General features: G+C 38.1%; 1 protein-coding gene across 1 annotated transcript in view; it reads right to left on the bottom strand.

Moving 5' to 3' along the window:
- Positions 1-299: 299 nt before the first annotated feature.
- Positions 300-25,200, bottom strand: part of CNTN1 (contactin 1) — a 243,307-nt gene continuing 218,406 nt past the window's right edge. The window contains exons 22-25 of the mRNA XM_051608904.1: positions 21,675-21,861; positions 20,398-20,510; positions 19,161-19,317; positions 300-2,885 (exon numbers count right to left, since the gene is read on the bottom strand). Of these exons, the coding sequence (XP_051464864.1) occupies positions 2,806-2,885; positions 19,161-19,317; positions 20,398-20,510; positions 21,675-21,861 (537 nt within the window). The 3' untranslated portion in view covers positions 300-2,805. The remainder of the gene's footprint in view (positions 2,886-19,160; positions 19,318-20,397; positions 20,511-21,674; positions 21,862-25,200) is intronic.

Below are 25,200 nucleotides of genomic sequence, written 5' to 3' on the forward strand. Positions count from 1 at the left end.
TTTGGTATCTCTGAAGATAAATTAAATCAAGCTTTCCAATAAGACTGTCAGCTTCACCAACTTCTTATATGCCACATTTTGTGCATTTTAGGACCTGAATGTGACCCCTCAAAGGCAGGCAGTATCTCAGTCAGTTCCACTTGATGCCACTCTTATCTCACAAAAGCCTTTAACTCCAGCTAAACTCAGAAGAAGACAGTGCAGGGACACACAAGGCCTCATTTCATCCACACCTTTACTGTCACAGATGACTGCATCACTGTTACGAAATTAGAAAGCTCCAGTTCAAAAGACAGTTATTATAATTTGAGTAACATTAATACATTTATTTAATTGTAATTTACTTTTCATTCATAAAAAGGACAAAGCACAGTCCTGCTCTACTCATTTGAAAAAAAAAAAGATAAAAAGTAACTAAAAAAAGAGTTCAATATTCATCAGTATCAAATAATAGTAATATCAAGTTTCCTGAAATATAAAGAAACAACAAATATGTCTATCTATATAAACTTTAATTAAGAACCTTGCATTTTAAAGCAGATGATACATTAGTTAGTTCTTCTTGACAACAATCTGAAACTGAAGGTCCCAGTTAAATTTACACAATTATGTGAAACAGAAAAACCTCCAATTATCTGATCAGTGTGTGAGACCTACCTCATCTGTGTTGTTGATTTTCAAAAAAGAAGTGGCTTTCCTTCCCAGATCATTTCCATGCAAAAATGGAACCATTTTGCTTTTTACACCATGTATTAGAAAAGTAAAAGGCAATCATGCATTTGGCAAAAGATTTAGTTGTGGTTGTATATTATATAAAAATGAGTCATACTGCAAAACAACCAAACAAAATGAAACACAGTAAAACACATTTGTTTTTGTACAGAAGGCTTACAGCGTATTAGTTTCTTATGTATGAAGACAGCTCATTTCTCTTTCAAATAATTATACAGTTTACGAAACTCAGTAGTGTTTGACACTTTGACATTCCTCTATAGGGAAGGTATCACTTTCACCTATGTAAAAAATTTGCATCTTGTAACAAATAGTTAAAATGAAACTAAACCAGTATTATTGATATTTCATAATGAAGACTCTACACTTTTACATGTAAATATATAGTACAAAATTATACAAATAAAAGAGGGGGTTTAAATTATTAATAGACCTATTCTTGCTTCATGTAAATATTATTATTACGGACCTCTACAGTATCAGTTCTAAAAAGATAAAATCTATTTCTAAGTAGCTAGCAAGGTTGTGCTAATAAAATATGATAGCTTATAATTCTTGAAGCATCAGACATCGCACTATTACTTGAGCCAGCTGATTCAGTACCACTGCGTTTCTTCAACATTCACACTCAAACTAATACCCAGCATACCATGGAAAATCAAAGGAATGTTCATTTCTTCAACAACTTAAAAAAACTCCAAACAAACCAACAAAAAAAACAACACTGAAACACTCTAGACACAGTCAGAACAAAAACATTCTCTATCTCTAATAAGAGTTCCCATTTTGCAAAGGCCATATTAAACATTTACCTTCAACTAACAGTTGGGATCTGACTTCCATGTACTAACACAAAGTTGGATCATTCAGTACTCTATCAAACAGGGAGACAGTCTCAGAACTTTAAAACTCTTATTTACAACACTATGAACACTAGAATAATATCAAGTTCTTGAAAAAGCACATAATTCTCCAAAATGTACACCTTCACTACAGGAAAGTAACATCTGGCATCTGCAGCATAAAAATGTAAATATAATAATATTTTTAGTGTGCTACTCTGTTTTCGCCATTTATTGTATATCTTTATTTTTTTATATATTTTAAATCTTTTCCCTTCAAAAAATAACATACGTTTCCTACCATTTCTGGGTCCACTGGGCTGATCATAACATGGACTCCATCTCCAAACTCCTCAGTGGTATATTGCTTTCTGAATAATAATACTACTACTAGTAATAATAATAATAATAAATCAAACCTAATACATTACGCTGCTTCCCTGAAAGTTGACATTTTACTCCTAATATCAGCAATGACTAATAGAATTTTTCAACAGATCTGCTTTAAGAAAACAATATGGTATGTCCTGCATCAGTGAATCACAGGTAAATTCCTTTAAGCTGAGCATGCTATGCATGTCTCAGGTGTTCTGAACATATTTAAAATAAGAAGTTCCTCATCACTCCTATTTCAAGTCCTTTAAATTCTATCCAATAGCCTCAAGAAATACAGCTCTGAAAAAATGAAATGTTTTTGCTTTGACTGTCTCTCAAAAAACAGTAATCCCAATAAATGATGATGGGGCCATTCAAAAATATGCAGTACACAAAACATATAGGATAGTACAGACAGACGTAGTACTCTTACATTTATCACATACAATCAACATTTCAATCTCTATTATATTTCACAATTTGTTATTCAAGTTAAAGCACCTACGTATGGTGATTTTACTTTCACTGTACAGCCTATGTTATTGGGTTTTAACACTGTAACTTGCCCCATTGGACCGAATCATGCAACTGTCACAGATCAGCATAAGTGTTTTATAAGGCATATTGGAACAAGTTAAAAATATTTCTTAGCCTTTCAAAAGTTGATTTACTTCATGAAGGAGTTCCTGGATGCCTCAGTCCTCTTAAAGTTCATAGGAAATTGGTAGGGTAATTTATTTTAAAGTGGAATTTTTTTGGCTTAGGATGGTGCCACAGAAATCAAAAAGAATCGTGGTCCTCATCTTCAAAGGGAGTCCTTTCTTTTAGGCAGAGGACAAGGTAAATCCAGCTACATTCAGAATCCCGAGCAGGCGAGGACACCCAGGGTAGGCACCACCAGAACCAGGAGCAGGGTCGGTACTCCGGCAGCGGCACCTGCACATCAAACAGATAACAGCACCGTGTTGGTCTCGCTTTGGTATTCCTCATGGCAAGGAAAAACAGCTCTGGATGTGAGTGAGAACATGGGATATGAAGGCTGGTGAGAAAACCAGCTGGTGTGTCTCAGCACAGCCCCTACCTGTACGAATAACGTGAAGAGGACAAAGAGCCTTGCTACAGTACTGTGGAGGACTTGCTCTTTTGTTCTGCAAGAGCTGTTTATGCAGTGTGTTTATATAAGCAGCAAGGCCATCCAGCACACATCAGTGTATTTTGATTTGGCCAGTCCAACCAGCCAGAAGGTTACACCAGGAGGCAAAAGGTCAAAATAAATATTTAAACATATGAAAAGAAAATTAATGAAGTCTTTGTAATGTCATGAAGCAAAGAGACACGTTTGGAAATGTTAATGTTCATATGATCAGCAATAATCTGAGAGATGCCAAAGAGCCTGGTCTTTTTGTTTACCTGCCAGATTACAAAGTCCAGATGGCTGGCTTGTAGCAGTGTGGCATTTACACGTTTATGTCTGCTAAAGTCACAAAGGTCTTTCTTAAACAAATATTTTAAGACCAAAAATATTAATTGACAGCTTACAAACTTTACCTGACTTGCCTCGGCAAACATGCATAAGAATTGCTATTACGTTAAATGGCTTACGTTGCCATGGTCCAGCTCCCTGTTAAGAAGCATTCATATGAGAAAATAACCCAGACAAACTCTGCCTGGCTGTCAGTCTTGGAGATGGGGCAAAGGAGCTGGAGAACAAGCTCTTCCTCATCCCAGAGAGGGTTCACCTATGTCAGGAAGGCAGCGTGTGCGTGTGCAATGAGGGACTCTGCTTGCTGCTCATTCTGCCGTTGAACACAGACTAAACACAAAAGTGCTTGCAGCTGGTGGTGACAGTCCTGAAGAACTGCTTGAACCATCCCACTGGACAGTTCTCAGCAAATATTCTTCTCGATGAGGAAAAACCATACTGAAAATGTCACATGTGATTCCATGTAATATCTTTATCAATGATTTGGATGAGGGGATTGAGTGCACTTTCAGTAAGTCTGCAGACAATGCCAACTTGGGCAGGAGTGCTGATCTGCTTGAGGGTAGGATGGCTCTACAGAGGGACCTGGATAGGCTGGATTGATGAGCTGAGGCCAATTTTATGAGGTTCAGCAAGGCTCAGTGCTGGGTCCTGCACTTGGGTCACAACCACCCCATGCACCTCCTCTCATGTCCCATACATGTACTACTTGCAATTCCAAGATTAAAGTGCTGTCCCCTAAACAAGTCTTAACTAAGGATATCATACACAGTCTTAATTTCTGTACTGGGCAGAGCTTCTGGTCTTTGTAGAGATATTTAAGTGAGCCTTCATCAGTAGTTCCGCACGTTTACTGCACTCTCTACTCTCCTCATTCAGCTTTAAAGAGTCCCACTCTGAACAGCAGCAGTCTTCAGGCAGTTGTTTGGAAAGCCAGCTGGGAGCATACCTCCAACTACAGAGCTTAGTCTTCTTTCCTCACAACTGGTTTATCACAGTACTTCCCATACATAATAGGTATGGCGGGAAGAATCAAGTTCCACCAGATATATAAATACAGTAAACGTGTACCACTGGAGAGGGGTGGGTGCAAAGACACCTGTCATCCAAGACCCCTCTCTCTAGACAAGGTGTCAGAGGAGCAGATGCCCTCCTTATCTCAGGAACAGAGGTTTCCTTGTGTGGTGACCAAATACCACATGACAGGATGTGCCTACAGCTGTTCATATGCATGTGTAAATGAAGCAGGCATTAAAATAATCCTGACTTGCATTTATTTCTCAAGCCTTTCCAACAATTTGTTATTACAAATACATCATTCTTTTCTTTAAATGTTACTTATCTCTAAGATACGACATTTTTGGCCCTTTTCCCAACGTCAGTATCTTTTTATAGTGGATTAAAAAAGAAAAAAAAAGAAAGAAAAAAGTAGAGGCCTGTTTAGAAATCTTACTTTCATCAGATCTGTGAACCAGGAAATTAGTTACTGGTCATCTGTGAAGCTGTCATACGTGAATAACTTGTCTTTCTCAATGGGAAAGTGCCCTGCCAACATACACAAACTCCAAGCTATTCCTTGGCTAATTGTGAGCTGATCCTGTTGTGGCAAAACTCTTTCTCTGCTTTTGTTGTCAGGAAAGATTGTTGAAGAATTAATTTGCATTAAATGACATCAGTTTTCTTAGTTTCCAGGTACTGAACATCAAGGGGAATGTCTACATGACTGTCCTAGTTTGAGAAGGCGTGTGTTTTTGAAGTATCACAGCTGTCTCCTTTATTGGGGTTTATTTTGCACTGTGGAACTCTCTTTGATACTCTGCCTAGGACTGGATTAGAAAGAGTACAAAGAAAAACCTGACATGAGCACAGAGTGTGGAGCTGGACCCTCAGTGCCACTGTTTCTCTCTACATAGCCACTCCTCTCATGTCACACAAATGGTTCAGGTAGATGGAGACGGGCTACCTGAGTGATAGTCACTGCAATACCATTTTCATTACACAGGTTATCACACATTTAGTAAAAGAAAGGAAAAGAGAAGTTCTTCTGACCAGGATTGGCATTTTATATGGTTCTTAAAAGATTTAAGTTTGTAATGTAAATTTTGTAGCTTGTTAAGAAATGAGTCTGCTTTTGTGTCTGTTTTGCAAAATAGATTTTTTTTTCTGTAAGAAAGGCCAAACTCCTACCCATCTTCCTGTAAGTAATATTCTCCTTTTGGTTCAGGATCCAAGGACTGCTCTTCCATCAGGGCTGTCTGTTTTTATATCTCTCCTTTTTACTTAAGAAAGGTAAATGCAAAGCCTTCTCATATTCTGTTTCTCCTTGCTTCTAACTAAGCTTGTCTGCTTCTCTGTTAAAAAATTAAGCAACGTGAATTAAAAGAAGGGATTTTGCCTATTCCTTTTGTAGTTTATTTAGCATCTATTAGGCTTCATTTATATCTGTTTTCGTATTTACCCAGGTAGAACAGAAAAGCAGGAAGGGAGGAAATGTAATTTCTTCAGGCTACTCTAAACTGCATAAAAGATGTGAGTGGGTCTGTAGTTCTGTCAGCTGGCTTCTGAAAAGAAATTCCACTTGTTCCAGTTGGAAATACTGTCTTCCTGAAAGACTACTTCAACAGAAATGGCTAGTGTCAGCTGACACCATTTAAATTCTGGTATTCCTATTGGAAAATAACTGAACTAATTAGAATATATTTATCTTGCATCATTGGCATGTTTGCTAAGTCATGGGTCCAACTTTCCTTTGTCTAGGAATACCTTTGTTTGGGCATGAGGAAATTTTCCTCTTACCTGTGCCATAAACCTTTCAAGAAAGGTGGAATGGAGTAATTCACAACCATATGAATTACTGTTTTGCAGCAGAGCAGATGTACAGGATGGCAATAATGCTGTCTGTGCATCTGCCAGTGCTTTGTGCTGTGCTAAGGTTTGCAGTGTATCTGCAGAAGAGCTTTAAACTTCTGGAAGAAAATTAGAATACTAAAAGCATGGTTAAAGGGCTGCTGATGGCCAGGGTTGTTTGTCCACCCCACAGTGTTAAGTCTGTCTTCTCCTGCTCGAAAATCCATATGCCAGAGCCAACTAAATGTTTTGTTTTGCTCTGGCAATAGCACCTGGCATGCTGGCAGCGCTGGCAGGCAGCTGCAGTGGCTTCTTTGCCATTCACTCTGGCCCTGCTACAGACCTGGGCTGCCAAAATGAAAAGATGCCTTGGATTCTGGGGAAAAGGAGATAATTTTCAGTCAGCGGCCCACTATTTAAGTGTCAATACATATAAATTATTTCTCATCTACCTCTTCTGCTTTACATGGATTACTATTCATTACACATTCTTTTGCTCGGAGAGTTAACTAGAAGACCACAGGTGGTATTTTTTAAAATGTGCTCTTTCAGAGTGGCATACTCAACAAATAATAGCAAGAACGATCTATGGGGGTCCTTCTGTGACCCAGGCAACAGCTGCAGTTGTACTTTGTGAGTATTTTGTGAGTTTCAGGATCACTTGCATGACCTACAGCCTTGTCTTATCTCTCAGCATCTGCCCTGTCTCTCCAGTTGTCAGCGATCACTCCAGACAAACTGGTTCACCAGCAGCACCAGGAGTACTGCCAGGGAAAGCAAGGCTGAATCATTTGCTCAGCTAGGATGAGGTGTTCAGTGCTGGAAACTGCCTGCTGAAGCAGCAGGAGGAGCTTGGAGCAATTTTGGTAGCCTTGCCTCTATGGAAAAGCTTATCTGTGATTGCACTGGTTGTCTGGTGTGGCAAAACCCTTGGCTGTCAGTGTTCCCACAGAAATGTATCCTGCATTGCCTCAGAAATGAGGAATGACAGTTACTCAAAGGAACTCGATTATCCTCTGAGAGAGTCATTGACATGTTTTTCATCAAAATGGGATTTTTTTTTTTTCAGGAAAAAACTGGAAGCCAGAAGATAAAGTGTCACTGTAACCCTGAAAAGTAGAAAAAGAACAGGTCTTCTCTGGTTAGCTGGCATGTCTGGGGATTTCTGTGTGAGGAACCTATTCCTGCTTGTTAAAGAAAATAGGGATTTGTGAATGTTTTTACTAATAAATTCACCTCAAGCATACACCAGATGTGTTACTCCTTTCCACTTGCAAATAATCCATATTTAAACAACCACATGGTACAATGGGCCAACAGTAGAACTTCTTCAGGTGCAAAATGGTGGTTAATTAATAGGAAAAGGACTATAGTTTTGGAATGTCTGTGTTCTTGGGAACAAATGTGTCATGCATAAAAACTGAGGTACATTAAAAGCCTGTCTTAAAACTATTCATCTTTCAGCCTGGAAGCCTGTCTCACATATCAGAAGATGAAAGAAGGATGTCCTCAGCTTCTACAAGAGCAGAAGAGCCCAATCTCAATGGGCTCAATGACGGTGCTTGTTTCATGGCAGGGAGAGGCCACCATCCCTCCACAGCACGTGACAACACGTATAGTACAGTGCAGGGCTCACACTCATGAAACTGGCCATGTGCTATACAGTCTTCATGTACAGGTAAGTCCCACCACTGTGCAGCCCTGGAGAGAGAGGTAAAGCAGAAGGCAGTCAATGCTGCCAAAACACAGCCTCCCTCCCTCTGCTCCCTGGGCACAGCTAGCAAGGAACGACAGGAACAGTAATCGGTAGGGCTTGGGAACAACATGGCAAACATGCAGCCGAATCGACTAGTGGGATGAGAAGAAGCAAAGAAAATAAGTTAGTTCAAAAGGCCAGCTCAGCTTAAATTTGGCCTTTCTCTTCAGCAAGGCAGAAAAAAACCACAGAAATGAAGCAAGCAAGCAACTGGCCCAGCATGTACTTCCCTAGAGCAAAATAATAAATTTTTACTAATAAGGATGTAGTTTGAAGAATTGGGTACTGTTAAACCAGAAAGGCAAATACAGTTTCCAAGGTAGCTGGGTAACAGGATCTCTGGTAAAGAAGACAGATAGGAATAGGCAGGATAAAACATCTTAGAGGGCTGCATAGGCTGCATAAACCACAGGAAAGGTACACTGTTTAATACAGAACCTTTACTGGAAGTGCTCCAATTTGCCTAATTCCAAACAAAGGAAACAGATGAAGGCAAAAACTAGCAAGAAGACACACAAAAAAAAAAGAGCAGGGGGTTACTGTAGAAATTCTTCCTAGTTTGATACATTTGTTGGCAACTCCATTTGGCTTTCTAGTGAAGTATTTTTTAGATTGTGAGACCTTTGTAGGTACATGCAGAAAAGGCTGTGATTAGTAACACACTCCCTTGCAGCTGGGCACATCATTTTACATTTTAGTGTTCTGATATAGATGTACTAACAGCCATTGTAGCTGAAGGCAAACACTTCCTTTGAAGTCACATCAGGCTTTTTACCTCTATACTGTGTAATGTCAGAAAAATAACTGAAACAGCCCATCACTGGGTTCTATTATTATAGATAATAGTAGCTTAGAAATGAATGAAATACTTGTTTTAGGGAGACAAAGACAAAATCTTTTTATGTGGAGGTAAACGAGGGTGTTTTTTACAGATAATATCTAAATGAGCCAGCAGTGCCTAAACTCAGCTTTAAACAGCTGCTCATCTGTTCAGATGAGTGAACTATGCTGCCACATTAAATTCTACATTTCACTTATTTCTGCTGAGCAGTATTAGAAAGTAATGCTAGTTACACAATTTAAGCACAGAAATGATGTTTTAATATATATCCTACATCATCTAAATATTGCCTGTCATACAATACAGTTTAAGTAACTTTTTATTAGTTTTTCTGTACTGAGCTCAAGAAGATTTTTCTAAAATATCTTTTCTGAAGTGGCTCACAGTCTTGATTTAAAAACAGCAGGAGCTGAAAAGCAAAAATTCAGGCATAATTTCATGCTTCTGGAGAACAAATTTTCAAATTTATCTTTTGTTAGAATTTCTCTCTTGATAAAGTTTTTTCTTTAGCCACTCTATGGCTAGAGCCACAAGCATCAAATTTCATACTCTGATACATTCAGATGAACTTAGATTTAGGATCCTTCTAACATTTCCTACTTTGACAGAAGTCATTCCTCCTTCCCTTCCAACTGGCTTAATATGTTTGTGTTGAACAGGCACAGAAAAAAGACAAGTTAGCACTCTTCCAATGCCTACTTCTGAGAGCCCTGTTGTCATCTCTCCATCTATTGATTCTATGAACAGGCTTTAGAAATACAGTCAAAGTAAAATATATGTATTACTCTTTAAAGGCAAGAACATCTTGACACTGAAGTCTGTCGCGTATTCTGAAAAAGGCACAGAGAATTTCAGTATGTAGTAAGATGTACTTTCAATAATCTATGTAAATAAGATAGAACCACACACAGTTATTTCCTATATGGTCACTGGCACTTAAAAGTATATCTGAGTTTGCAAAGATGTGATTTTGTCTGCTCTTTGTATCTGTAGTAACAAATAAATCTATTTATATATTAATGCAAGCCTGCCAAATAATCACAGTACAAACTGTACTTCTAACGAAACATTTATGATTTAATATACTGTCAGTAGATCTGAAGTTTGAAAATGATACAGTTTTCAGGAGCACAAAATGCCTGGTTGTACACTGTTGTACCTCTGGGGCTGTCTAGTCCGACCTCCCATTCCTATGGGGACTGTCACCAACCCCGGATGTCATCAGCCGCAGCTCTTCCCAGCTGAGTCACAGTAATCTCCAAAGATGAGTACTGCACAGCCTGTCTGGGTAATCTGCTCCACCACCCTCTGGGTGAATTTCTTCCTAATGTCCAGCCTGAACCTCCTAAATCACAATTTCTGGCCACTGCCCTGTATTACATCATCTGCCTTTATCAAGACTGCAGATTCATCACCTTTGTAACTGCTCTTCTTACAGTTCTGTACTTATGCTGGATCACCCCTCTCCACCATGCTAAACTTTGTATTTATTAAAGGAACCAGACTCTGAAGAACTTCCTTCACACTAAAGAGCTGGGGACCTTCCTTACTACCAAAGAGTGTTTCTGAAGTCCCTTGGACTTCGCCACTGAAGTAACTGGAAAACTATCCTGGTTTGAGCCAGGATTAAGCTATTTTTCCTTTTACTGATTTCTTTTTTTTCTTTCCTTCAGCAAGCTTTCTTTTAACTAGTAGCAAAGTGTTCCAGCTAAGACTGGTAACAACTGGAATGTTTTTCTGACTGCTGGGTCATCAAGGTCACACCTTCACTCTGCTGGCTCAGACACTACAGGGAGATCTATGACCCCCCCATAGGAGGCTGAGTTAGACAGACAGCAAAATTGGCCAGAGATATTCCATTCCGTATATCTACGTAAACTCAGAGGAAGGTCAGAGATCACAGAAGACAACTTCCTTCCTGCTTCTTCTTCCCTTCTCTTCTGTCCACGGCCGGTGTCTGGGGAGGACTCCGTCCATCCATCACCATCGACCCCCAGGCTCGAGCTCTCCTGACCCTCATCACTCTGTGCTTTCTCCAGCAGCAGCTCTGGAATTTCTTGGGAGTGTTCACAGCTCAGGAGATGCTGTGGGAGTTGCTAGGGGGGGGGGAAGGCAAGAGGCTTTTCCACATTCCCTGAACACATTCGTATAAAATTGTATATATTTTCTTTTATCATTAGTGTTTAATTAAAGCTGTGTAGTTTAGTTTTCAATTCAGCCAAGTCTCTCTCTTTTTCTCTCTCTCCTTCCCTACCCAGGTGGGAGGGGGAGGGGATCGAGAGCATTGTTGTCAGACCTGAGTCAAACTGTGACAAAAACTATCACTGCTGCCTTTGCCAGAGAATCACTGGCTTTTGTTCTCTTAAGAGAGAGGATTCATCAAAAGATGTGTTACAGCAGATACCTAACCTAGGACTTCTGAATCACTCTCACTAAGAAAAAAAGGAGTCTCGCTAGGTTAGCTGCATGAAAGTGAGAGGTATGAGCATGCCAGCACTCCAAGGTACCCACAAAAAGTAAGGTACATTGTTAACTGCTGAACTGAAAAATACCACAAGGATCTGAATAATGCAGTTCCACAGCTTGCTACTGAAATTTAAAATATGCAAGAATTGTCATGACTAGAAAGTATTCCCTTCTTCATTCCTTCACCTCTGTGATCACGTCGGCAATTCAGTCTAGATTAATAGGGGGGGAAAAAAAATTATGAGATGAGTCTTCCAAAGATTACTTTAAATCCCTCTAAGCAGTACTTGTCTGGCTTTGATTTCTCAAGGCAATTAAAAATACTGTATAAATGTAGTTCAATAGTTAAAATGTCCTACCAAGAGGTAAAAGCAGAATATGCATTTGTATTAAAACATTACGCATCAAAGGGATTACATTATTAAAGCAAAACACTAATCTTGGCATTACCTCTATGAGCTATGTGATTTTTTTCTGTGATATTCTTTTTTGCTATGTTGCTACATTTAAGCATAAGAGAATTAAATAATGACCTTTTGGATTTTTCCATCTTCTTCTCATTGTAGAGTACAATGAATATAAAATACCAGGCAAGTTGTTTCATAGAAGTGAAGGAGTATAGTGTTCCTGTGTTGGTGCAATAAAAAAAATAGAAGGACTTCTATGATATATCTCAATAACTGGATAAATGAATGGGGAAGGATAGTTCAGCCTAACAGAATTTGAATGTCAAGCCTTTAATTCGTTGATGATTTGATGGTCCTACTGAAACGGTGGCAATCAAAAGCTTGCTGAATTAAAAAAAATAAATAAAAATCTAACTGCACAGTGAACCAAAATTTATTGTTCTTCCTCTCCTTAAGCATCCTAAAAGTCAGTCATTGTTTAGTGGGGAATATCCAAACCGCTGAAAAGAATAAAGGAAGGGTTTCAGAAGAAGAACTAATCCTTTGTCCATCAACTAAATATTATTCAGGCATTTCATAGTACACTTTCCTGAAGTTGGTAGTACAGGGTCAGCTGTGGTGAGTCTGACCAAGGGTCCATCTAGCTCAGGACACTGACTCCAATAGAGGTTCATAACAGATGCAGTGGAAAGGGAAAATATTAATGACATTCAGAATATTCTTTCCAATTATGTCAAAGTAGCTCCAGAGCTACTTCACAGCTTCTCTTCAGTAGCTCTTCAGTCAAAGGCTGAATATAGGACATATTTTAAAACATGGGCTGATAGACCAAGCCTCTATTTGTAACTTTGTCCTGTACAACATCCTGCCACATTAAGTTCCACAATTTAATTTTGTGCCATGCAAAAGACTATTACTTTGATAGTCCTCAATCTGTTGCCCGTTAATTTTACTGAGTACCATCATTCTCTTAATGTGAAGAAAAGTGAGTAATCTTTTCTTACTTACCTCTTCTGTTCTTTATGACTATCTTACTAGCCATCCTTACTCTAGCTGAAGACTCCTTCCCTCTTTCACATGCCCCATCCAGATTTCACTCCATAAGTGCAGTGCCCTCACTGATTTTCTTTATACTTTTACAGTATCTTACTTTAGTATCTTCAGTATACTTCTTTCCTGAGATCCAAAAAGAATATATGTTTTCCATGAAGGTCACACCTTCCTGTAGCATTCTTGCAAGCTTGGGGATAGTCAGCAAAATCTCCAACATGTAACAAGTTAAAACATGTAACAAGGTGTATGAAGGTGCCATAGATCTTTTTTGCTGATGTTTAAAGGCACTGCAGGGTTCTCATGCCTCCATGTGCCTATGCAATAGCCCTCAACAGGGATTTTGCAGGCAGTTCCCAAGCTCATGCTGACAGGCATGTGGCAACTCACGAGTGACGATGAAAGCAGGAGGAATTTATATGGTCCTTTTCAAGATAGTTGCCACTTTTCCTGTTTTCTGATGTATAGCAACTATGGATTCCTGACCTGTCAGTATTCCCTGGTAATGAGTAACCTATCCTGCTCTTAATTTTTTGTGTGATATTGTTCTCTTAAACCTCTGTTGCATTCAAAATCGATATACACAAAACACCCAGTTTTTAGCTATAAAGTCCATCAACCCTGATGGAACAGCTCAGTTAAAACCCTTATAGCTAAAAATTAAATTTTGTTTATTCACACTTTCTGCGTATCCAGGTTTTCCCATACAAATAAACAGAAATGACAAACAGTATTTGGATTATAATAGGATAATGCAGACTAATAAAATGTAATCAGATACGAAAACATTTCTGCAATCTGTCCTACTGTCGAGTTCAAATACGACAAAACCAGAAGAAATTAAGGTGAATATGGCTTTTCAAGAAAATACTTGTTCTAGCACTGAATATGTTGTAATGTATGGAATTGTCAAACCTTAGTTGTCAAAGGCTTAGAAGGAGGTAATACCAATAAATTAGAACAGTGACGAAATGAAATGGGATGATGAAGGAAAATCTAGAGAAATACAAGAGAACTAAATATGATGTTTTAGGCAGATTTATGTACCAGGTTGGAGAGTATTCTGAGTATTTTCTATCTAATTTTTGAGTCATGAGACAACAGCAAATGTATTATGAAAACTACTGTTCTTTTAAAGCAAATATCTTTTGGAAATGTATTTTTAGTTTAGTAGAAACTTTTTGCTCCAGTCTTGTCACAGATGCTAATAAACTCCAAGATCTGCATAGGACTGTCATGTCAGTTAAAGGATTGTTTTCATCAGCATTCCTTATTAATTTTATCTGTGCTCTCCTCTTTTCTTATTACTGCAACTATCTTCGTAACAGATGGACATTTTCAAATTATAATTAAAAATATTTTTGTTATACAACATGAAATGTGAATGATCAGTTGATTTACTTGACACTAACATGTGCAATAACACTAACGCATAATAATAATAATAATAATAATAATAATAATAATAATAATAATAATAATATGATGATGATGATGATGATGATGATGATGATGATGACGATGACGACAATGATGACAATGATGACTAAATAATTAAAATGTTTGTATGAGTTACTATGGGCAAAAATTTTGCATTACCCTTTGAAAAAGCTATGCTTTGAAGTAAATACTTTTTCAGGTTCCCAAACATCTCTTTGGCAAATGGAATTCATATGTGTATATATATGAGTGCAGTGAACACAGAGAAGCTCTATTTTTATCCTCCTGCTATAAGCATATACAATACATAAATTATTCTTTGCCCATGTCACTGTCAATCTAAGACATTAACCTGATGCTACATTAGAATGTGAAGCTGCATGGCATCTTCCTTTTACCCCAGCATTTACCCAAATCAAAAGTTACCCTCCCCTCTCCCCCAGCCGGAGTGAAATTGTGAAATCTGAGAGCTTGATTCTATTTTTCCTAACTCTAGCATAAATTAATTGCACTGAGGCCAATGCAGTTAGACAAGTGAAGTGAGAAAAGAATCATGCACCATATGGTTTTAGTTCCTACTGATTACAAGATCGATTTGATTACATTAATATTAGCATGATGACAAAGAACTACAATCCAAAAAGCACACAACAGACAAAAAAAAAAAATAATCTCAGCCTTTAGTATATTTCAAAGGGAAGAGATAAGCTTATTATTAGCCTTTGAAATGGTCTCCTTTAGTTGAACAATAGTTCCAACCTGCAGCTGGTTGTGGTATCTCAGGAATGAATTTTAAATTGTGTAGCTCATTAATTTACTATAATGGGCTTGAAAAATATCCTCAAACTCCTAACTGTACAACAGGCACTGGCCAGTAAAATACAGCTGTTCATATATACAGTGAGTGATTTTGAGATAAGCACTTCTATTTCAAGGTGTTAACTAAAAAGAAATGTATGTGAGACGGCTGTGTTGGGTAAATTTCCTTTACATCATGCTCAACTAAAGCCGTGTGTCCTGTAGGAAACTGACTGGCTACATCAGAGCAAAGTTGCTGCAGGATGTTTGCCTCCCTCTTCAGCATGTGATTGGGTTTTCTGTGAGAAGGAAGAAGCTGAGGAAAACGTAAAAGTTTCTTCTCTAGAAAAGAGGCTGAGCAAGAAATAACATATATTTCTAGTTTCTTATACATTTGACTTTCAAGCACAATTTAGTTAGTTAAAATGTGCTGCATTTTTAATACTTAAGCTAAGACCTCAGGGCCAGTTAGGTTTCCTGAACTAGATGTTCTTGCACTTAAACCTAATTCAAATCCAATTCAGGAATTGCTAAAGAATTGTTCAGAGTACATCTACGAGATGTACACGGGGGCTGTTGCCATGATCTTTTGAGCAAGAGGCTGAAGAAAAAACATCACCTTCAAGACAATGCCCGAGAAGACTTGTATGAAGCAGCTAATGAGTGGGTAAAAGCTATTGGTAAACATCAACTTTGGTACAACATGGTAGTCTAGCACAGCAACAGCAGCCAAACAAGTCAAGGAAATGGTTTTGCTTTGCAAAATGGTGCAATTTGTATGCCTAAAACAGGCCAAAATATGACTTCTGATGTCCTGCCTGGCCTCCAGCTGTTGATCCAGAAGACCTTGGATTCCCTGTAGATCATGTCATGCCTGCCAGCACTGTGTGGATGTCCCGAATAATCTGGGGCACCTCAACTGCTACAGGCTTTTTAAAGCTGCTGAATTACACCCTAGATGACAACTGATTATAATGGGAGTTTAGACACCTAACACAGGTATATTATGTAGATTACTGTGGATTTGAGACACAGTGAACAGCAGGAAAACACCCATCTGGAAGACACATAGGTTTTCTAGACATTTCTGCCTCTTGGGTGCAGCCTTCAAGTTTGCTTTAGATCTGCTCATGCCTGGTCAGTATACAGGATATTTTGAACACCTGACCTTGTTGCTTAATTATCCTCGTTCATTTATGCAGGATATTAATTTGGTTTGCAAACTGGAATCAGATGCCTAGAGGTCAAGTAATGCAATGGTCCTCTCTGAATCTGATAACATACCTTAAGTTTTGCCTTAGCTATTGCTTACATCTCCCTGTAAATAGGTAAGTTCCGTTGTGGCCAGTTGACCAACAGAACACAAATTCCTATCAAACTAGATCTTATCTTGTTTGCAAGTCCCTAAGAAAGAGCATAATTAAAAGCTTCTCACCACTCTATCACCCTTTTTGAGCAATTATTCTAAACCCTCTCACGCTACTGGAAAATTCCCTTGAGAATAAAAATTAGCTGACATAATTTGCCATATGTAAGTGTTGAAACTACACTTCATTCTGCTCTTTGAATAAAAGCATGGATTGAGCCCAGAAATAGCTTGAAATACTTGCCCAAATCTCTGTATACTGTGTATTTCAAAGAGATTACCCTGCCTTTGTCTCCTTTTCAATTTCCTCTCCTGAGTCCAGGGAATGTTGCCTTTTAATAGGCCACCTGAGGCACAATCCCTCTCTTTCTAGCTGGGTTATACTACAAGTTGTGGCTGAAAACTTGCTTGCAGTCTGGAAGACAGAATGATACAAAATTCTACTAACCAGCATCTGCTGGAAGCACCTCTCCCAGAGGTACTAACTGTACTGGCAGGCTTGGGGCAGGTCTTACTGACACAACTGATCAGCTTGTGCTCAACGTTGTACTGACACGATGGTTCTGCTTCCAGTCTAGGAAGTAAACTTTCTGCTGCTATCTAAAGGGTCTTTGCACCACTCTGTTAACAGATGATGATACACCTATGATACAAAGATGACTTAAGACAAGTCCTAAAGAGACAAGTTGCTTCAACTTTTTTGCAGCTCATGAAATTTGTTAAAAGTGATTCCCCCAGATAACACAGTGCAATGTATTACAACTTTTGTGAAGTGCTTGGCTTAGTGCCCCAAGACATTCTCATAGAAAATGGTACACACAGTTAACAGAGTGCATGCTAAATAGATTAAGAATTCAGTCACTGGCAGATTTCAAAACACAATTATTGGAAAAAGGTCAAGGAACTTCTAGTGTAATTCCACAGCGAACAGTAGGAGACTGAACACAATACAATCATTTTGATCAAAACCAAAAGTAAACAAATGAAGGAAAATGGCAAAGTAGCAAAGGGTGATGACATAGAAATCCAGACAGCATGGGAACTTCAGCCATTCAAACCATCTGTGCTTTGCCATAGCCACACAGAAAATCACACACCAAGGACAAAAGAGACATGACACAGAGATCAGGTTGGGACACTATTGTGGAAAGCAAAGATTCCAGGAAAGATTTAGAGCTGGTGTTGGACAAATAAGATGAACACCATTTTCTAGCTCAGTGCAAGGAAATAAGTGGCTAATGAAAGCCTTTCAATAATAATGCTGGGAGTAGTAAGTGTATGGAGGCAAGACTATCTCCACAGACAGAAGAGTTGAAACAGTCATATAGCTATAGTGTTTATGGTCCTCAAGGAACACTCAGAAGTTAGAGCGGTGAAGTAAAGAGCTGTTGAAATGATTTAAGACGTGAATAAAATGTTATCATGGAGATATTCAAGGCACTCAGTCTTTTTAAGATTTCATCAGTTACTTGACTGATACATATACATTTCTTAATGGGGAGAACAGATCAGGCACAAAAAGGGTCTTTAATGTAGACAAAAGCTATAAAAGAAAACAATGGCCAGATCCTTAAAACAGATAAACAGAGATAAAAACTAGGCAAAAATAATCTCAACAGTGCAGGTGATCAATCATGAGACCAAAGTGTCTGGCAAATTATGGATTCTTGACTTCTAGACTCCATTGGATCAAAAGTCAAATAGATGCTTCATACAAACAAAATCAGTGATACCCATGAGTTCACACTAGGTGATAGAAACTTCGGATATTATTGAAAACCAGCAGATCAGAGGTCTGCTCCTTTAGGAATGGGCAGTTTCTTCACAGTACACAAATAATGTAGCATAGGCATTGCTTTTTTTTGTTTTGTTTTAAAAGACACAATAATAGTTGCACAGTGTGAAAAGAACACTTGATTTTTAATTCTTGCTATTCCTCAAGTTCATTTTTTAATTAAAAATACAAGAGAACAGTGCAAGTGTTTAAGCAGCAACCTTGCAAAGACACTGTCCAAGTAATTGATGTTTATTAATACACCCTACTACACACACTGTGAGCTAAGTCATTACTTAAATTACAGGACTAAGAGGGAAGGCATGTGCAGACCACGTCTGAGCTTGTATTTAGAATCAATACCGAGAATAAGGCGAATCAGCCTGAGCCATACTTCCTTCCCCTCTTTACCAATCATCCAGACCACTCTAAAGCTGAGCATGCTGCACTTCTCATCACTGATTTCTCTCTTTGTGTCACAGCTCCTCTCTTCCCTGAAAGGTGGAACTTCCTTAGCAGTTGGCCAGTGGATCACTGTGGACCACTCAGTTTTCTCAGTTACTTTCTTCTTAGTGGCAGTTGACAAAGGAATGAGATACGGAGGCAACGGGTACTAGGAACTATAGTATTATTGCAAGCTGACGTCTTAAACCTGAGGTCTGCACCATGTAGTTAGGATTGTGAGACACTATTAGAAGAGGCAGCCTAACTGGGGGCTCCACCAGAACCAGTCTGATATTTGGAAGATTGGCAGTGCTTTCAGGATTGAGCTCTACTGCTGCAGAAGTGTCCTGTGTGCATTCTGCACCGTGAGAAATATTTTAAGATAAACTCTAATTCTCAGTGCAGTCACTCCTGAAGATCTACCTCCCAAATTTTGGATGAGAATGGTGTGCCCATCTCTGGATAGTGTACAAAATGAAAATTCTCAGTCCAAGACTACCAAAGTCTGTGGGAAAGAAGAAGGGAAATCATCTGCTCACCTGAAATTTTTATTTGAGCTACTTCTCCATCTCCTCCTTCACTGTGTGCTCGGACCTCAACAACATATTCACCATCACTGGGGACTGGGACCTCTATTGTGTGCTTTCCAGTAGAAAACAACTTGCCTTCATGTTGTCCATCTGGTCTATAAAGTACCTAGGAAAGTCACAGTAAGTATAGTTATTGAAATGCTGCATTTCCATGAAAACACAGTCACGTATGTACAGTATGTCAATGAAACAGTATTAGCTTTTTATTTATATGTGAAGCTTATCTATATAAAAACTTAGTGGCTGATACTACTTTTCCAGTTTTTATGTACAGTGAATCTAGATATGGTGTTTCTTCATTGTTTTCTTTGTTATAAAATTATGCCACCTTTTGAAAAATAGTTTCAGCCCTTACATTCAAAATAAGTAATTAAATGATGGATAAAAAAATAAAATAAAATCTGAGAACTCAGCTGGATTTTCTGACATAAAATTTACTACCATTTTCAAAAAAAGGAAACAATTATTTATTTTATTATTAACTCTCAGTGATGTTAAACTATTTCAAATGTGATCACATACATCTATTGGGACCTTTAGAAATGATCATCACCCCTTCTAGAATCACCTCTGTTAAACAGTGTCAGGAAGTCCTAGGAAGCAGTTCAACTCTTCAAGCAAAATTTGTACATTTAAAACATGATACTTATTTCCTTACTGCCCAGCAAGCAGCAAAGTTAAACAGGAATTAATATTTTAAGCTTTCTATCCACCCTATAGTTAGTACATATGCTTGCTCTAATTATACAGTAATTCCATCTAATCAGGTTAAATACCCCTTCCTCTACCTTCCCAGACTTTTGTTCCAGGGACTGTAGCTCCCATGGAGATAGGAAAGCTGAAACAATGCATACTGGTATATGGAAAAGCTATCAAACTGTACATTTTTTGAAGCACTATTTCTAGCCAACAGACAATAAATGTAATCCTATGGGAAATCAGGATGCTGCAGTCACTTGATCTAAACTTTCCCATAATACTGCCTGAATGAATTTCAGTGTTCCAGTGTTTCCTCATCATACTAAGTCCACACTGCCTTTTCCCTAAGCCTACTGGCTGCCCGTGATTTCTGAACATGATACCTTCATCTTTAGCATGTAACAAGTCTGATTAGGTACGAAACTTCAACACTGTCTATAAAATGCACTTCATGTCGCATGCACAAAGATATTTTGATAGAACATACTTTATATCCTTCAACTGCAGACTCATTTGACTTGGCTGTCACGTGATCCCAGGTGATGATGTACCTTGAACCAGATCTTACTGAACTGATAATTCTTGGACGTTGGCTTGGAGCTGAAAAGTAACATATGTATAATGTGCACCTAAATGGGATTTCATAAACATTCAATGACATTTTTACTAAGACATGTAAAAATGTAGAAAGGGAAATTAGGCTGATCCTTATATAATTAAGGGATAGTCTCCTTCCTGGAATGAGCTGCTACAGCTCCAGCGAGGCAATTTTGGATGGCTTGTGCTTTGTGGGTTTGCATTTCTGTGGTGCCAGAATGAAGTGGCCAACACCAGCCTTCACAATGTTGCTGACCATGTGTGTTTGCTGGTGTCCAATTATGTCCAGAAACTCCCAGAAATGTGGCTTAAGTAATATTTATTCATTAACTATTTAATTAACCATTTAAAGGCATTTCTACAGTGTTTAACTCAGTAGAAATTGGAGTACCCCACTGCAGAAACCATTAATTACATTTCACAAAATAAGCTTATAAAATGGAATCTAATTCAACACAAATGAACCCTGCGAGTGCAGGTTGCACAGTATACTATTTACTAACAGAAAACCTCAAATTAGTTTACATTTTTTTAGCCTATATAAGTGTTTTTTAAATGCACAAGATTTATTTCTTAATTGAACATGGCTCAGCCATGTGGAGCACTTGCCCTGTTGAAGGGAGGGTGAGACAGCTGGGCTTGTTCACCCTGCAGAAGAAACTCTTTTGGAGGGAACCTATGAGCCCCCTGTCTGTTCTTACAGGGATGTTATCAAGAAGAAGGATCCAGGCTCTTCAAGGTAGCATGGAAGGAGGATGAGTGACAAAAGGCACAAATTTGATTAAAAGAAGGTCAGACTAGATGCTCAGAAAAAGTCAGGCAGTGGAACAGGTTTTGCAGAGAGGTTGTGCAGTTTCTGTCTGGGGAGGTTTTCAAGATCCAGCTGGATAAAGTCCTGAGCAACCTGATCTGAGCTTCTAGCTTACCCTCCTATAAGCCTATAATTTTAGTTTCTTTACCACCTTTTGTAAGACATCCACATTGTACACATAGCAGCAAAAGAGCAAGGAGAGCCTTTGCAGAAATTTTCAAAGAACCAATATCACACAAAGGGAGAACATTTGGTATATGAAAGAGAAATCACATTTTAAAATATGATGGATATAATGCAACATGCGGTAATGAGGTACATGACATTATACTTAACCTAATGCTTCATTTACATACGTGCTTTCCTGGTAACAATATCAATGGTTCTACTGGGAGGTCCATATCCTGCACTATTGAAGGCAGAAACATCTACATGATAGCGAGTATTAGGCTTCAGGTTTTCCAGTTTGGTTGAATATTCTTGATTGCTCACTTGTACCCGCTGTGCAGCTGCTTCTTTATCATGAGCAGCCCAGTAACGAATCTGTAAGCAAGCAAATTGAAGGATTAAATGAAAGATATTTATTAATAAAGAAAGTTTATAAAAAGCAATGTATGCTGGGTATTTCTCAACTATGTATGCTGAGTAATAAGTGAGCTAAAGGGAATCTAACAGCCATAGCATGGAATTCCTTCTACAGGCTATGATTTTAACAAAGTTATGTATAGACATAATGAAATAGAAACAAATTCAGATTTTATTATGAAACCTTTTCTCATAGTGGTTTAACTTGTTCTCAGCTAAGCAATTAGAAGTCTGGAAGATGGATAATGCCTTCAGAGAACAAGGTTATTTTTTCATCTTGTTGTTTTGTTTGAGCATTTTACTCTGATCTTTAATATTGTTTTCCTGCACTACAGTGTTGACTAAACTCTGCTCATGTTTTCACAATATTTTGCTTAAAGTGTCTTAAAATGTAATCCTTTCGTATTACTATCTAGACAATGAGAAGTTTTCAGACATGCTATCTGTATGTGCACATCTAGATATGTGTACCTAACCATTTTCTAAAGTTCATTGGCTAAATTAAATCAGATTTCATAGTACAATATGACATTTATCAAAATAGATGAGAAAAAACCTGAAAATCATAGAACCATAGAATCACAGAATCATCCTGGTTGGAAGGGACCTGGAAGATAACCAAGTCCAACCATAAACTAAATACCCCTACTACAACCTGATTTACCTGTTCAGTGCTTAAGTCATGTCACCAAGCACTGTATCCATATTTCTTTTAAATACTTCCAGGGATGGTGACTCCACCATCTCCCTGGGCAGCCTGTTCCACTGTCAATCATTCTTTCGGTAAAGAAATTCTTCCTAATATCCAGTCTAAACCTTTCCTGGTGCAGTTTTAGGCCATTTACTCTCATCCTATCATTATTAATTGAGAGAAGAGGCAAACTCCCACCTCTCTACAACCTCCTTTCAGGTAGTTGTAGAGAGCAATGAGGTCTCCCCTCAGCCTCCTCTTCTTCAAACTAAATAATCCTAGTTCCCTCAGCCTCTCCTCATAAGGCTTACTCACCAGAATTCTTAAACTATGGGAAAAGCATCAAATGTTAACCTTTTAACATCTTAAAACCCACAGTCAATTAACCATGCATAGAAATTCGCACATGAGAGTAAAAGAGTGTCAGTCTCTGGGTTTTGTCTGGTATGCAACCATTTGCATAAGACTAAATTACTGCATGAACCTGAAAGAGTGGAAAGCTATACTCATTACATTTTAATTTGGAATGTTTTTACTCTCAGAATTTCTGCTTGTCTTCTGCCTGTGTTCATGATTTTTGGGTATGCTACATGAGGACCTTCTACAACTTTTTAGGAAGAGGTTAATGTTGTTGGTAATTTCAGGCTCTAGGAAAAATCTTGTATTGTAAGATTTGACTGGTGACATTAGCTATCCTGTTACTTTATCTTTTAAATGGCATCTGCTTTAATCTTCTACTCTGATGACATTAGTCTTCCCTGGAAACTTCATTTAAGTAATAGGTTAAAAGAGCAGATAGTTTGTCAAGGTCCTAATATCACAGTACTTCTCTATACAATTTACAGGCACAACCCTTGTTTGGCATGGCTTTATTTTCTGTTGTTCAGGTTTAAATGAAAATGTTTAATAGAAATCTTCCATTCTTTTATCTCAGGGCACATACTGTGGCTGAATGAGGAGAGTGCAGTGAAGGATTCCTCTTGACCTCCTTCAAATGTCTTTGGACACAGTAACAGCCAATATCACAACACAGAGGTTACTCTCATTTAAATACTGAAGTCACTGGTCAATGTTTGTTGCCTCAGTCTTGCCCACCAGTGCTACAGGTTACTCATACTCTGATTATTATAAATGTGACAATATCTTAATGGCTTTTCTCACTGTTTCCTGGTGGAGAGAGAATCAAATTGTATCTGCAGGCCAAAGTGGCTCTGATTTTTAAATACAAGAATCCTGCCCTTCCACAGGGACAAAAAGGTAATATTTAGTTATAAAAACTTATCTCCTGAACAGTGTTTTGGAAGTTTAATCCGCTACTATCTTAAAGATCAGTTTACTGTAATTTAGGCACTTACATTCATGATATTCCCACCTACCTAGGTAGCTATTTTACTGAGTCAACAGCCTTTGCCCCAGAACGAGAGAGGAATGTGCACCAAATCCACCCTGCATGTTAAGTAACCTCCACTTGGCATCTCCAGCAGGGTGGTAACCTCCACTTGATGAATGGTTTCAAACTGGAATGGATTTGAAACCATCACAGTAATTTCAGCTGATGGTCTGATTCTGATCTTCAAGTCAGATTTTCAAAAAATATTATTATAATTAAGAAACTGCTGTAGATAAACTGCTGTTGTTGAATGTAACCAGCTGTATATCATAAGCTGTTAACTCTAAGTGGCTGACTCAAGTGTGAGAGGGTGTGTACATCAGGAGCTAGAGGATGTCATGTCTATCTGTGTCCCTAAATTCAAATAAGTTTCTAGCCTGCAGCAGAGGGATGTCTGTGAAGTTCTAGATGTCCAAAACTTCATTAGCTACAACGGGACCAATTGCAGCTTTGTTGTTGATATTAGCTGGCCACTGAACACTAATTCATGTTTAGAATGTTCTATGATGTTAATTAAGTACTTGTTTTACCTAAAGATGGCAAACACACTTTATGTGAGGATTTTGTTAATCATAGGGCATATGGTAGAAGTATTTGAATATCTTTGACTTGCAAAACTTTATACTGTTCATTTGCACTACAGTGAAGGTAGGACATAATATAACAAGTAATACACAACATCAAACAAGACAAGTGAGAACAATGAATGAAAATGTAAATTACTTCACTGAGAGCATATTACATTTTGGGCAGAAGTAATATAATTTAAAAATTAAATTAAATTAGAATCAAAAGTATTATTGCTCTTGGCTGATATTTTGAGGGCTTAACTATTCCTATAGCGTGTACGCTGTGTGTCACACACTCAGAATGTTCTTCTTTACCTCTTGATTTAATATACAGTCTTATATACCTTTTTTTTGATCATTGTAACTACTCTTGGAAAATAAAAACATTGAAGTAAGGTACTCCTTTGAGAGCTAAGAAAAATAGTCTAATTTATGCTATTCCTACCATTCTCTTCTCACTTATTATTTCAATAATTTAAAAGTCTCTTGAAATAAATTGGAAATTTCTTTCACTCTTGATAGAGTGAAAGTGATATCTAGAATTATTACCCCATTGCCTCAAGAAGTCACATTTCCCCACTTTGCTCAGCAGCCCCTCTTACTAAAGAGCTTGGATAGTAATCCTGGACAGTCTGCTTTTTTCTGCT

Source organism: Apus apus, chromosome 1 (assembly GCF_020740795.1).
Source record: "Apus apus isolate bApuApu2 chromosome 1, bApuApu2.pri.cur, whole genome shotgun sequence".
NCBI classification, from domain to species: domain Eukaryota; kingdom Metazoa; phylum Chordata; class Aves; order Apodiformes; family Apodidae; genus Apus; species Apus apus.